The sequence below is a fragment of the Elgaria multicarinata genome, chromosome 5 (genome assembly GCF_023053635.1).
Source record: "Elgaria multicarinata webbii isolate HBS135686 ecotype San Diego chromosome 5, rElgMul1.1.pri, whole genome shotgun sequence".
Classification (NCBI taxonomy): domain Eukaryota; kingdom Metazoa; phylum Chordata; class Lepidosauria; order Squamata; family Anguidae; genus Elgaria; species Elgaria multicarinata.
In genome coordinates this window covers 81,158,884-81,171,249 of record NC_086175.1, presented here as the reverse complement: position 1 = coordinate 81,171,249, position 12,366 = coordinate 81,158,884, and the positions used below count along the sequence as shown (strand labels likewise).

The 12,366-nt window shown below is 39.4% G+C and overlaps 1 protein-coding gene across 1 annotated transcript in view; it reads right to left on the bottom strand.

The window, feature by feature from the left end:
- The window catches only part of TMPRSS15 (transmembrane serine protease 15), an 81,713-nt gene that overhangs the window by 48,976 nt on the left and 20,371 nt on the right, over window positions 1–12,366 (bottom strand). The window contains exons 9-11 of the mRNA XM_063127700.1: window positions 8,708–8,817; window positions 7,753–7,897; window positions 3,112–3,257 (exon numbers count right to left, since the gene is read on the bottom strand). Coding sequence (XP_062983770.1) covers window positions 3,112–3,257; window positions 7,753–7,897; window positions 8,708–8,817 — 401 coding nt within the window. The remainder of the gene's footprint in view (window positions 1–3,111; window positions 3,258–7,752; window positions 7,898–8,707; window positions 8,818–12,366) is intronic.

The following is a 12,366-nucleotide window of genomic DNA, read 5'->3' as shown; positions in this document are numbered from 1 at the left end:
AGTATATACAACTTTACCAGTAAGAAAATGCATGTTGGAATAAGCAACATATTTGTTGGGTAAGCAGAACTCCCCAATTACCTGGAGGTTGAAATTTGGGTGGGTACATGGGTCAGGTAGCTGGGGGAGGAAGAGGGGACAGGAAGAAACAGCTGTGCAGCTATGGCGCCAGAGCCTTCCAAGGTGGTTGGGAGGCCCACTGAGCCAATTGGGGCTCTGATTGGTTTTATTGGGGCAAGAATACAGAGTGGACCCAAGGGAGAACTTTGGGCCATCTGAGGCCTATACAAATAGGCTTCCACTGCAGCTTGGGCATTGCCATCACCAATTTCCCCACTTAGCTACTTCTGGTAGCAATAGGCCTTGCAATGGACAGACGTTAGTTGTTGTTTAATGGAGCTGGAAAGGAATTCTACGTGCATCCTAATTTGAAATACAGAGTAGGGTTGTCGTTTTCCCCATTACAAGATTATGTTTGTTTTAAATAAATTGAGCTGTACTATACATAAACTCTTTGGGGATGCTTCAGTTGAGAATATTTCATGTCACAACTATGGAGACATGTCAGGTACTGGGCTGGATCCATTTGTGATGGGGAGCTCCCTGCTCCCCATTGGGCTCCCTGCTCTCCATGGAGGAGATCCTCCTAAGGGAACATAGGGATATTGCACCCAGACCAGTGCAGTGTGCAAGATGCAACCTTGCCAAATCCAGGGTGGTGGAAAGACACTCATGTTACAAGTTCAATCGCAGCTTTTAAAGCTCAGCTAAAAATTTTCTTTTTCCTAAAGCTTTTAAAACCTGATGTTGTTTGGACTCTATACTGTTAGTTTTACCCTACCCTGTGCCTGTTTGCATTCTCTTCCCCTCCTTATTGCTTTACTATGATTTTATTAGAATGTAAGCCTATGCGGCAGGGTCTTGCTATTTACTGTTTTACTCTGTACAGCACCATGTACACTGATGGTGCTATATAAATAAATAAATGAATAAATAATAATAATAATAATAATAATAATAATAATAATAATAATAGTGGTCTGTGCTATCATGAACCTTTGATTTCAGCCATGCCTCTGCCAATTCTATTCAAGACAGAAGTAGAGATGTAAAATTTCCAGAAATTTTGAAGCCATGGAAAAACGTTTTTTTCCCGTTTCCCCCCGAAAAAAACGGTAATTTCCAGAAAAATTTAAATAGTGCAATATTAGCACTTTTTACAGATTGAAAGTCACTTTGTTACTTTAGGAACATAAAATGTAATTATGTCCAAGTTGGTTTGGCATAAAATTATTACATTTGATATATTAAAAGTAGTGTTTTCAATCAATTATTACAAATTTAATTTACTTTTTATACTTTTTTTGGGTAACAAATGGAGCTACAAGCTCCTGAACTGTTAGGAACACCTGAACTGTAAGGAACCTCTTTGGTTCTGCCAGTTTATGAGGAGCAGGCAAAAAACAATTTAAAAAAAACAACAACTGAAGAAACCACCAACATTAGTAACAAAGAAAATTATTTATGTCTCTGCTAGTCCTCCAGTGTCAAGACATAAAGTCCCCATTCCCATAAAAAGAACTGAGACAAATGGGGGAGGGACCAAGATTCAATGAATATTCATGAAATTTAATCAGACTCATTTTCTGACCTATAGCTATCACTATTAGTTTCAGTCTCTGCTTCCATGGAAGTGCCCCCTAGAGGCAGAAATGCATCTTCCTCTTGCATTTGAGAGTTGTAGTCTCAGATGGCAACCTAGGACTTACTTGTCCTTGGTGCACAGACGTTGTAATAATCTGATACTGTACAGTTTTTAGAAATCATTTGGAGAAGTAAATATCTGAACACCTTGTCTTAAACATTTTATTCATCATGCTAAAAATAAAACAATCCCGTAATCCATTTTTTCTTCATTTTTTTTCATTTTTTCCAATTTTTTGGGAAAAAAACAAAAAAGGCTTTGGAAAAAAATGGGGGGGGGGACAGTTTTTTCCTGAATTTTTCTGGGTTTTTTCCCAGTCCTTCATGTCTCTAGACAGAAGCAATAAAAGTTGTGGCCTATGTTTTTAACCCATCTAAGTCTGTGTGTCTATAATTTCCCTTCTTGTCCCTTCGCCATCTGGACTCAACAAGCCCCTTTCCCCCTCAAGCTGACTTAATGGTTTTTCACATCTCAGCAATGTGCTGATGGGAAACCAGGATGCCAACTATCCTACAGAACTGATACCAGATCACTTGGGATGGACATGGATTAGAATATAACTGATGTGCAATAAACCCATGGACCTAGGTTAATGCAGGGTAAAAAATATTGGGTCACATTTAAAAAAGAAAAGAAAAGTGGGGTGGGAGTAGTAGAAGAAGAAACCTAGCCAAGCGAGTTTAAGGCTGCAATCCTATAGACACCTGCCTGTTTAATTAGAACTAGCCAGAACTCTAAAGGAGGTATCCATGGTGTTGAAACACAATCCCAAAATAGGTCCAGCACCTTGGATAGCTCCTTTAGAGTTCTTGCTGGTTCTGACTGAAACCTCGAATGGAGGTTGGAGCCATCAGCCTCCACTACCAGGAAGTAAGTCACATCAAATTCAGTGGGCTTTCTTCTGAGTATACATGCACAGGGTTACACTGCAGAAGTGACTATGCTGAAGCTCTGTGAAAAGAGTTACCCTGCTTAGGTCAGTAAATATGTTTGGCTAGCATGCAGTGACAGGTGTCAAAGTAAATAAGGCAATGGGATAGCAATGTAAAGCATATCACAGCAGTGTTGTTTTTCATTATTGTAACAGTAGCCTACCTTACTGTAGAAAAATAATCAGGTTTTTAAATCCAAGGATAAAATGAATATTGACAACAGCACATAATATAAAACTTGAACTCCTACAGACAGTCCTACGTAGTGGGTCAAGGGGCCTTGGGAAAACGCCCAAGGAGCTGCCTTTCTGTAGCCTCAAACTAACATTTTCAGGTTTTAGTACAGGAAATAGTTTATTTTGTTTAATATTCCAATAGTACCTTAATAATAATAATAATAATAATAATAATAATAATAATAATAATATGTAAATCAACAGATAATGTGAATTTTGCTCAGATCTTAATTCTTACCTGATAGATTGCCAAATGTATGATCAAAATTGGGGCCAGATGTCATAGGAAAGGTGGGGCCCTTAATTCTTGCCCATTCATCGTCGTCATCCAAATCTTGAATCCAGTAACAAAAGCCATCTTCAAAAGTACAGTCAATTTTCTGACTGACTTGAAATAAAATTAGAACAATAATGTCACAGTCTATGAACAATGAAATTCTACTATGTATCTATAATCCTTTTTGTAACACAAGCCAAAGTGACTTAACTGAGAGTACACCCCCTCCTTCCCAGCCCGAAAAGACACTACCCAGAAGTAAATTTCTAGGGCCTTTGCTATACCTACCTTAAAAAGCGCGACGGAGGAGGAGAGAGCCCGTGATGCAACTATCGCGGGCTGTCGTGCTAGTCTATATGTCAGGCGTGATGAGCTCATGAAGAGAGCTGTTGTGCCCACCATTTTTTGTTCTTAAAGGGCCAGATGCGCACAAACGCTCGTGCACCCAGGTAAGGTTTTTTAAAAAAGTTGTTTTCCCCACTCCCCCCACCCTGCTCCTGGGGAGTGCTGCACCCCTTGTGCGGCTTCCAGCTATGCGTGAGTAATAGGGCATAGCAGGGGTCAAGCTGTGAAAATGGGCCACACACTCCACGGTCTCGGGCTCAGCAGAAAATACTGGACCCAAAGGGGTAGGCTATATCCCGGGGCCAGGGTTGATCCCTCTCTGAGCCCGGGATCCCCTGTGCGTCATCCGGATGCTCAGGGGTGATCCTGGGTATCAGCCCGGGATATAGCCTGGTCTAGCAAAAGCCTAGGTCTCCTCTGAAAGACATGATTCTCTGGATATATAATGTAACACATACTCAAGCGGCCTTCAATGCAAATGCAAATCCTCATCCTTTATGTCTTCCATCTGCATTATAATGCTCAGCTAGGCTCCATTGGACTTCACAAAAACACAAAGAACTGGTTCGTATGGTACAGTGGGCTCATTAGGGGTTGTTTAACCCATGATGACCCGTGGCACATGCTGGTTGCATATATCCAACATTTTGCATATGTAACCCCTGCTTGGGGATTGTCGTGTTATGTGAATCTGGCCACTGAGCATTATTGGAGAGTTAAAAAACATCTCACATAACCCTCAGTTTGTTGTAGGCAGTGGAGGTTCCTATATCAGTGAGACAGTGGATCCACTCAAGGTTTCAGATAGAATTCCAAGTTGTCCAAAGTGCCCAAAATGGGTTCAGAATCTTGGATAGCTCCTTTAGAGATCTGACTGGCTCTGACTGAAACCCAGAGTGGTTTTATTGCCCCACTGATATAGGAACTACCAGCTCCACTGGTTACAAAAGGGTTGTTTAACTCTCAAATAACCCTTGATGGCCAGATTCACATCCTCTTTCTCATCATTGCTACCACTTGCTTGCTTGACTGGCAGAGAGCCAATGAACCAGTGGCAGTGACATCAGCTCCTCATCCTTCTCACCACCACTATTGTGTGGTCCAGCACAAGAAGCAGATGAACAACCAGAAGGAACTTTAGGGGACTCTTGTCAATAGGTGCCCAACCATGCCTAGCCTTGACATTAGCCCTGGTGGTGAAACGGAATGGATATTAGATGGCAATGAGATGGAGAAGAGTGTGGTGGTTGGGTCTTTACTGATCTTGCAAACCCTGCTAATGATGTGAGTTCCTGGGTAAATGTATGGAACATTTCCCCACCAATATTGGAAATAATTTGGGAGGCTCCAAAGCTGAAATGCAAGCAAGCAGCCTTGAGTTACAACATCTCTGATTAAGAACCCAGATGTTTGAGATTACAAGTCTCAGCATTCCTGACCATGGGAGATTCTGACTTGCAATGATGGGAGTTGTAGTACAACACCTTTGGGGGGGCACCAGGTTGGAGAAAGGCTGCTCTAAAAAAAAGAGAGAGAAGTAGGTGGCCCTAAGTTGTTTATCATCAGTTTTCCACAACCCCACAGTCACCTCTGCACATCATATTCTCCATCCGGTCCTCATGGTTTATCTGCTTTGGGAGAATGAGAATTTCACTGGCACTTTCTGCCTCCTTTGGGAGGATGTGGTGTAAAGGCTTGTACGCCTTAATGTCCAATTTCCCTGCTTTTTGGTGCTTGGTTGAAAATTGTAGAGCCTTAACACTATTTTGTAAACTGTAGGTTTTTTGTTTAATGAATAACTATAAGCAAACAAAAAGGTGACTTGGCATTGGGCTGCTTAGTAAGGCACAGTCCATCATGGGGCATTTGAGCAAGATAGGTGCATAACAGATTGTTACGTTAGCACTGCAGAATGGATTTGATAAAGAATGCAGTAGGCTGAAGACACATTTAGCAAAAGTACAGACACAATCTAAGTGAAGCATCTATAAGAGTTGATAACACACTTCCATTCCAACAGTTTTTTTAGGCCTACATTATTTGACACCCAGATTTGCACTGCTACGTCTGCCTATATTGTCAAGGCAATGCCCAGTCTCTGACCTGGTATGCATCAATAAATAAACACTGATGGAGCAGATTTAGCAAGCCACCCATCAATTTGTTTAGACCCAACTGGGCATTGTGTTATGTTATATTATCCCCTAGTCTTTGCATTTAGAACTGGTTTAATTTCCAGCATCTGATCGGGCCTTCTTGCCTTTTATCATGCATTGACTGGTTGTTCTTCGGTAGAATTCCTATTCCTGCTTAGGTCAATGTACACCAGACTTGTTCTTTGTTAGAGTGGTCAAATGTTATTATTATTATTTTTTTTACAGAGGACAGTCCTCAATTTGAAGGGCTTCCAGAGGACTGTCCAGTCAAAGTTCAAGGTTGAAAGATAAATAACACTAAGATAGAGTGCAGGACCCTTGAAGTTTGCTCACCATTAACACCTGGACAGAAGACTGAACACACAGGCTGGTCCCTTGTTCAGTCTTCCTCGCAGTGGTGAAATGTATTTCTATTTAAATAATAATAATGATTTCTAAATTGGTATTTATCCAAATAAATTAGTGCATTTCTTATTATGCAAATCTGTGTCCTCTTTATTGGTGCTGCTGAATTGGCCACCCTATTTGCCATTCTGAGATGCATCCTCAAAGGCCTAGCTTTTCATTGACTATTTTTCACCTCATTCATCCCATGCAGTTAACCTCAATTTGATTCAGACTTCCCTTACTATTTCTTCTACAAGGGAAGCTCAGAAGATGGCAACAAGGGAGAGGGCCTCTTCAGTGGTGCCCCCCCCCATTATGGAATAAATCTCCCTGTCAAGGCTTGCCTGGGACCAACATTGTTATCTTTTCGGCACCAGGTTAAGACCTTTCTCTTCTCCTAGGCAGTTAACAACATGGGCTGAGTTTGTTTGTTTCTAACTGACCCCAGAATAGCTGTTTTTACAAGGATACTGTTGATTTTATGCTTCTTATGTTTTTAAACTTTTTATATTTGTTTTTAATGTTTACTGTTTTTAACTCTTGTAAACCACCCAGAGAGCTTCGGCTATGGGGCAGTATATAAATGCAATACATACATACATGCATACATACATACATATTTGATCCTCTTTACTAGTTGTCAGCTGTTCAAGTTGTGTTCTCAGTAAATTTGAAGATTGATTTAAATGAAAGTGTATATGAAAGTGATCCGATGAGAATTTAACTGACTAGCTAGACATGCAACCTAATGGCCTGGTTCACATCATCACGGTAGCCCACTGTGGGCTGTTTTGGGTTGTGGATAGTTTATTAACCATGGCAACAACTCAGCCCATGCCAGATTCAGACATCATGATAAGCCTGCCATGGTCTTAATATTAAATAAGCCACTATGGGCTGTGGCAATCATGTAAAGAGGCCCACTGTGTGTTGAAGATAGAACACAATGAATGGTCATGTTTTTAACCAAAGAAAGAACTGAACAGTTACAGTAAATATATACTAATGGTAATCTCAGTTCTGAGTGCCGGTCCTTATGTAGCTAGAACAGCGATACCCACAAACAAGAGTGAAGTATCAGTGCTATACTTGTATTGCAGAAATAACAAAAACAAAATAAAAACAAACTTCAGAGAAAAAAAAGAAAGCCGTGGGGAGGGAGGGAAATCCTCAAAACAGCTCAATGGGGAATGAACATGCTCACTGGCATAGAACAGTAAGTGCCTAAGGGGAGGGGACAGAAAACCGGGGTGGGTGGGTTAAATGGAATGTCCTGGAAGAGGGCATGGTTCTTTTAATTAATTTTATGTATTTCATTCATATTGTATTGTACTAATGTTGTTCCCTGCCTCGATCAAAAAGGAGAGGTGGGTAAGAAATTACTATTATTATTGTTGTTGTTATTATAAACCCCCACTGGGAATGAATATTCAAAATGGCTGCTGGAATATGCCACAGCCCACCATGGCTTAAATGAACCATGGTTGGCTGCTGTGATTATGTGAACCAGCCCAATGTGTTTACAATCAAAGAGATATCACCTGGATTCAAAACACACTATATGAAAAAGTGGATTCCAAACTGATACCAAGCAAAACACAAATTTCAGATGTATCTATATTTGTACCCGAGCAATGTTATGATTTTGTTGTTGTTGTTGCAGTGGCCACTATGGTATTTACTATGAAATTTAAATGGAAGCTACAAAAATTACTTACTGGTTAGTTCACTCGTATTACATGCAGTATACATTGCATTAAACCCATTATTATTTCCAGTATAGTCTGTAGCAAATTCCACAGTGGCTTTATTAGAAAAAATATGAATCGTACCAGGATTAGAAGAACCCCAGAGGAAAGCTAGGAATAAAAAAAAGAGACATAAAAGATGTCAGAAGTGGATAATACTACATACATTCAAATAATCAGGAATAAATAGGGTTTACTTTGTGGGAAAATTAAGGCAAATCTCCCTTGTTTATTCTACATATAGTTATTTTATATGTAATAAATGAAATTGAATTTTCCTAGCAAATGTCACAGGCTGTTTAAAATCAATGGAAGCCAATGGTATTTAAGCAGCCAGCAATTTGCTACTGAAACAGTTTCTGCCCTCACAAGAGTTTGAAGTAATATCCTAGCATGCATTGTTATTCTTCAAAATCTTAAAATGAAAATAGCAACTTTTAATGAGGCTGCTGCTTAAATACACTTCATGTGTTACTCTAACTTCTCGGGAAACAAAATAATCATTTCTATGACGCTGTCACATGAAGAGCTGAGCACTCTTATTCCCACTGGTGTACATGGTTATCTGTTTTCAACTGCAGAGAAAAGACAAGCTGTTTGTTTCATTAAGTATCATAATGACAAGAAGATGGAAATGACAGATAATAAAAGTGATCAGATAAAAGCCTATAGGGTTGAAAAGTACACTTGCAAGTGCCACAGGGTAAAATAAAAACAATGGAATTTTTTGAAAGTATTATACATGAGGTGCTATCTCCTCCATTAAGTTGGATGGGTCCTCTGCTCATGCAGGAACTCCGTGTTCTGTTTGGAACATCTACAAAGCTGTGAATGAAGAGTTTTGTGCTTACCACATGGCACTATGTAACATTGAATTCTGTTAAAATTATATTATGCACACACACTGAAAATACATATTACCTCTTAAAATCTTTGTTGGGCCTACACCTTCATAAATGCTTAGAGTATCCACATAATTTTGTGTATCAAAAGCACTAAAGTTCAATTTAATGGACAGGTCTTGATTCACACTAAAAAAAAGAGGACAAAATATGTTATTTCATAGCTATTCTGTGATAATCGTATTGCAATTTACATGATCCATAGAAATATGAACACAGATCTTTATTTATTTATAAAATTTATTACTCACTTTTCATTACAAAAGCAGGGTACAACGAATAAAACACAAGAATAAAACACAACCAAAACCCAAAACCAATCAAACAAGGGAGAACAGGAACACAAAGAAATAACAATTTACACAATGCAGTAATAAAATAAATAAATAAACAATTCAATCAAAAGTTTGTGTAAGCAGATAGCTCCTTAGTTGTTACTGAAGCTTGGAAGTGTTGGTGCTGATCATATATGAGGAAGGAGGAGTTCCACAGTCAGGTGCCTAGATCAAGGCTATCCTCTCTCAAATTGCCACATGTCAACTCCAGGCAATGCAGCACGGATAAGAGGGCATCCCCACTTGATATTAATAGTCAACACATTAGGGCGCTTTGCACAATGCAACAGCCCATCATGGTTTATTAATCCATGGTGAGGCTGTGGTGCATGTGGGGTGCGTGCAGCCACCTTTGTGAATATGCAACCCTCACTCAGGGGTTGTCATGAACCTGGCAAGCATGGGTTATGTGAGGGTTGAACAACACTCACATAATCCATTGTCTGTTATAGGGTTATGTGAGGGTTAAATGAAGCTCTACAGGTTCACACAACAGGACAACACCCAAGCCCGTGGGAGCCACAATGTCATGTTGTTAGAGGGAATTGAAATTCAAAAAGTACAGACAGTGGTAATTACCTTAACAGTTTAACTTAAGTGGTAACTGTTAACTGTTAAGGTACTCATCAGTGTCTTTTCTTTTTCATTGAATTTCCTCTCACAACCCATTTTACAATCTCCCTCCCCACTTCCAGGATGTGAATATAAAACTGACAAATTTAATAGTTCATGCATTTGATGAAGTGTCCACAAAAGCTCATGTCAGACTACATGTGTTAGTCTTTAAGGTGCCACAAGACTCTGTTGCTTTTGCATTACATTGTCTACTTGAAAATAAAGAGTCAGCATTTCCATTGTTATGTCTTCCTTTTCCTTCTATAAACATGAACATCTGGAATACTTAGGATGTACATGTTAATATCATGGCCACCACACACATTACAAATTTAGGAGTGTACTATATGTACTGTTGGTGGTTTCTCTAATATGGGAGAAGACTGCAACTATATTTCAGTAATGCATGCATTCAATTCATGACACTGACTTTTTGAGAGTCCTCATCACATATGTGCTGCATAAAAAAATCCTAAAACATGCTAGATTTTATGGTTGCATCTATGAAGTGACAGAATATCCACTAATTAAGTAATATGAAGTTGCTTCAGTTTAGAAGGGCTAGAGATTTGTCAGGCTGTTCTTTGTTTTGTTTTTTAATACAGATTATTCCAGAGAATCCAAATTTAGAAAACATTGGCATGGAAGATTGTGGACTGAACATGGGCATCAGGTGTACAATTTATATGAGATTGGCATGTATCTGACCATATGAAAGTGGTGCTTACATGGATATCACAGTAATTATTTAATAAATAGTAGCACCATATCAAAAACAGACTTCATTTCCATTGGTATGTCTTCCTCCTTCTTCTATAAACATGAAAATCTGATTATTATTATTATTATTATTATTATTATTATTATTATTATTATTATTATTATTGTAAATATGAACTTAAAAACCGCAAACTGCTTTGAATTTACTAATTTATTTTCCTTTCTGGTTGCAGTTCCCGAATGCGATCAAAATATATGTTTTACCACAACCATTTCAACATGCTTGTCAGAGTCAGTTTGGAAGGTACAGTGGAACACATTCTTTACGCAACCTGTAACCCTTTCTATTTATTCTTTTGTTAGCACTTGTGTAGATGGAAGAAGCATGGAAAATTATATCTGACAATAAAAGAACTCAGGACAAATGCTGGGAAAAGTAACTCAGTAAGGCATATTTGGTTAATTTAATATGATGGGGTAATTTAACTGCAACCACAAAAAGAATAATGATATTATATATTTGCTCAGGAAAGAAGCACAAAATTGACTGAGGAAATGGAAGTATCTTCATCAAAGCAGAGCTCAGTTAAATAGGAAGGAAGTGGGGTGGGGGAACCAACTGATAAGTTCAGACCTGCTTTGGATTACTGTTTGAAGTAATGCTTCTGCCTTAGATGAATTTGTTCATAGGCAGAAGATGACAATAGCATGTGCAGGTGCCCAGCATGTTTATGTCATCATGAGAGGACAGGAAGTGTCAGACTGCATGTAATTTGCTGAATGCTTCCAGAACTAACACACACTCCTGGGCACCCCCTCAAAATTGACACAGGCCTTAGCTAGATCTAAGGTTTATCCCGGGATTGTCCCAGGGTCGTCCCTCCCTGCTCCTGGGATATCCTGTGTCTCATTTACATGAACAGGGACGATCCCGTGATAAACCTTAGGTCTAGCTAAGGCCACTGTTTCTAGAATTACCTGAACTGGAGCTGTTTTGTTACACTACAAGTTTTAGTATTCAGTTCTACAAAATTAAATGTAAATAGTAAGCTCTGTGATTTTAAAAGGTGTTAAATGGAAGTCCCTATCAATCATTTTATGTGCACCACATTTGATCACATTCTCCATTCCAGAAGTTTATAAAATAGAGAAAATGGTTCCATGTGTATGGTGAGCTGGTATCTGCTAGAGACACCTGCCAGGGTAGGGATTTAAAATGGTGTCCATATGTTGTGTAGCTACAGATAGCCTAGCTACAGTTATCCATGCTCTGATAACCTCTCGTTTGGATTACTGCAATGCGTTATACGTGGGGCTGCCTTTGAAAACGGTCCGGAAGCTTCACCTTGTACAAAACAGGGCAGCCCGTTTACTAACAGGGACTGGCCAGCGAGATCACATTACGGCAGTCCTTTTACAACTTCATTGGCTGCCAGTCCAGGTCCGGGCACGATTCAAAGTGCTAGTATTGACATTTAAAGCCCTAAACGGTTTGGGGCCAGGTTATTTGAAGAAACGTCTCTTCCCATATGTACCTGCCCGGACCGTAAGTTCATCTACAGGGGCCCTTTTCCGTGAGCCCCTGCCAAAGGAAGTGAGGCAGGTGGCTACTAGGAGGAAGGCTTTCTCTGCTGTGGCACCCCGGTTGTGGAATGAGCTCCCCAGAGAGGTCCGCCTGGCGCCTACACTGTACTCCTTTCGTCGCCAGCTGAAGACCTTTTTATTCTCTCAATATTTTAACACTTAATTTTAACTTAAATTTAAACTTTACTGTTCTAACTCTGTATTTTAATCTTATATCAATTTTACTGCGTGGTTTTATCCTGGTTGTGCTTTTTATACTGTATTTTGTATTTGTGCTTTTAACTTGTTGGTTGTTTTATTATGGTTTTAATTTTTGTGAACCGCCCAGAGAGCTTCGGCTATTGGGCAGTATAAAAATGTAATAAATAAATAAATAAATAAATAAATTGTCTCTGCTTTGTCCCAAGCCCTGAGAGGCACTGCT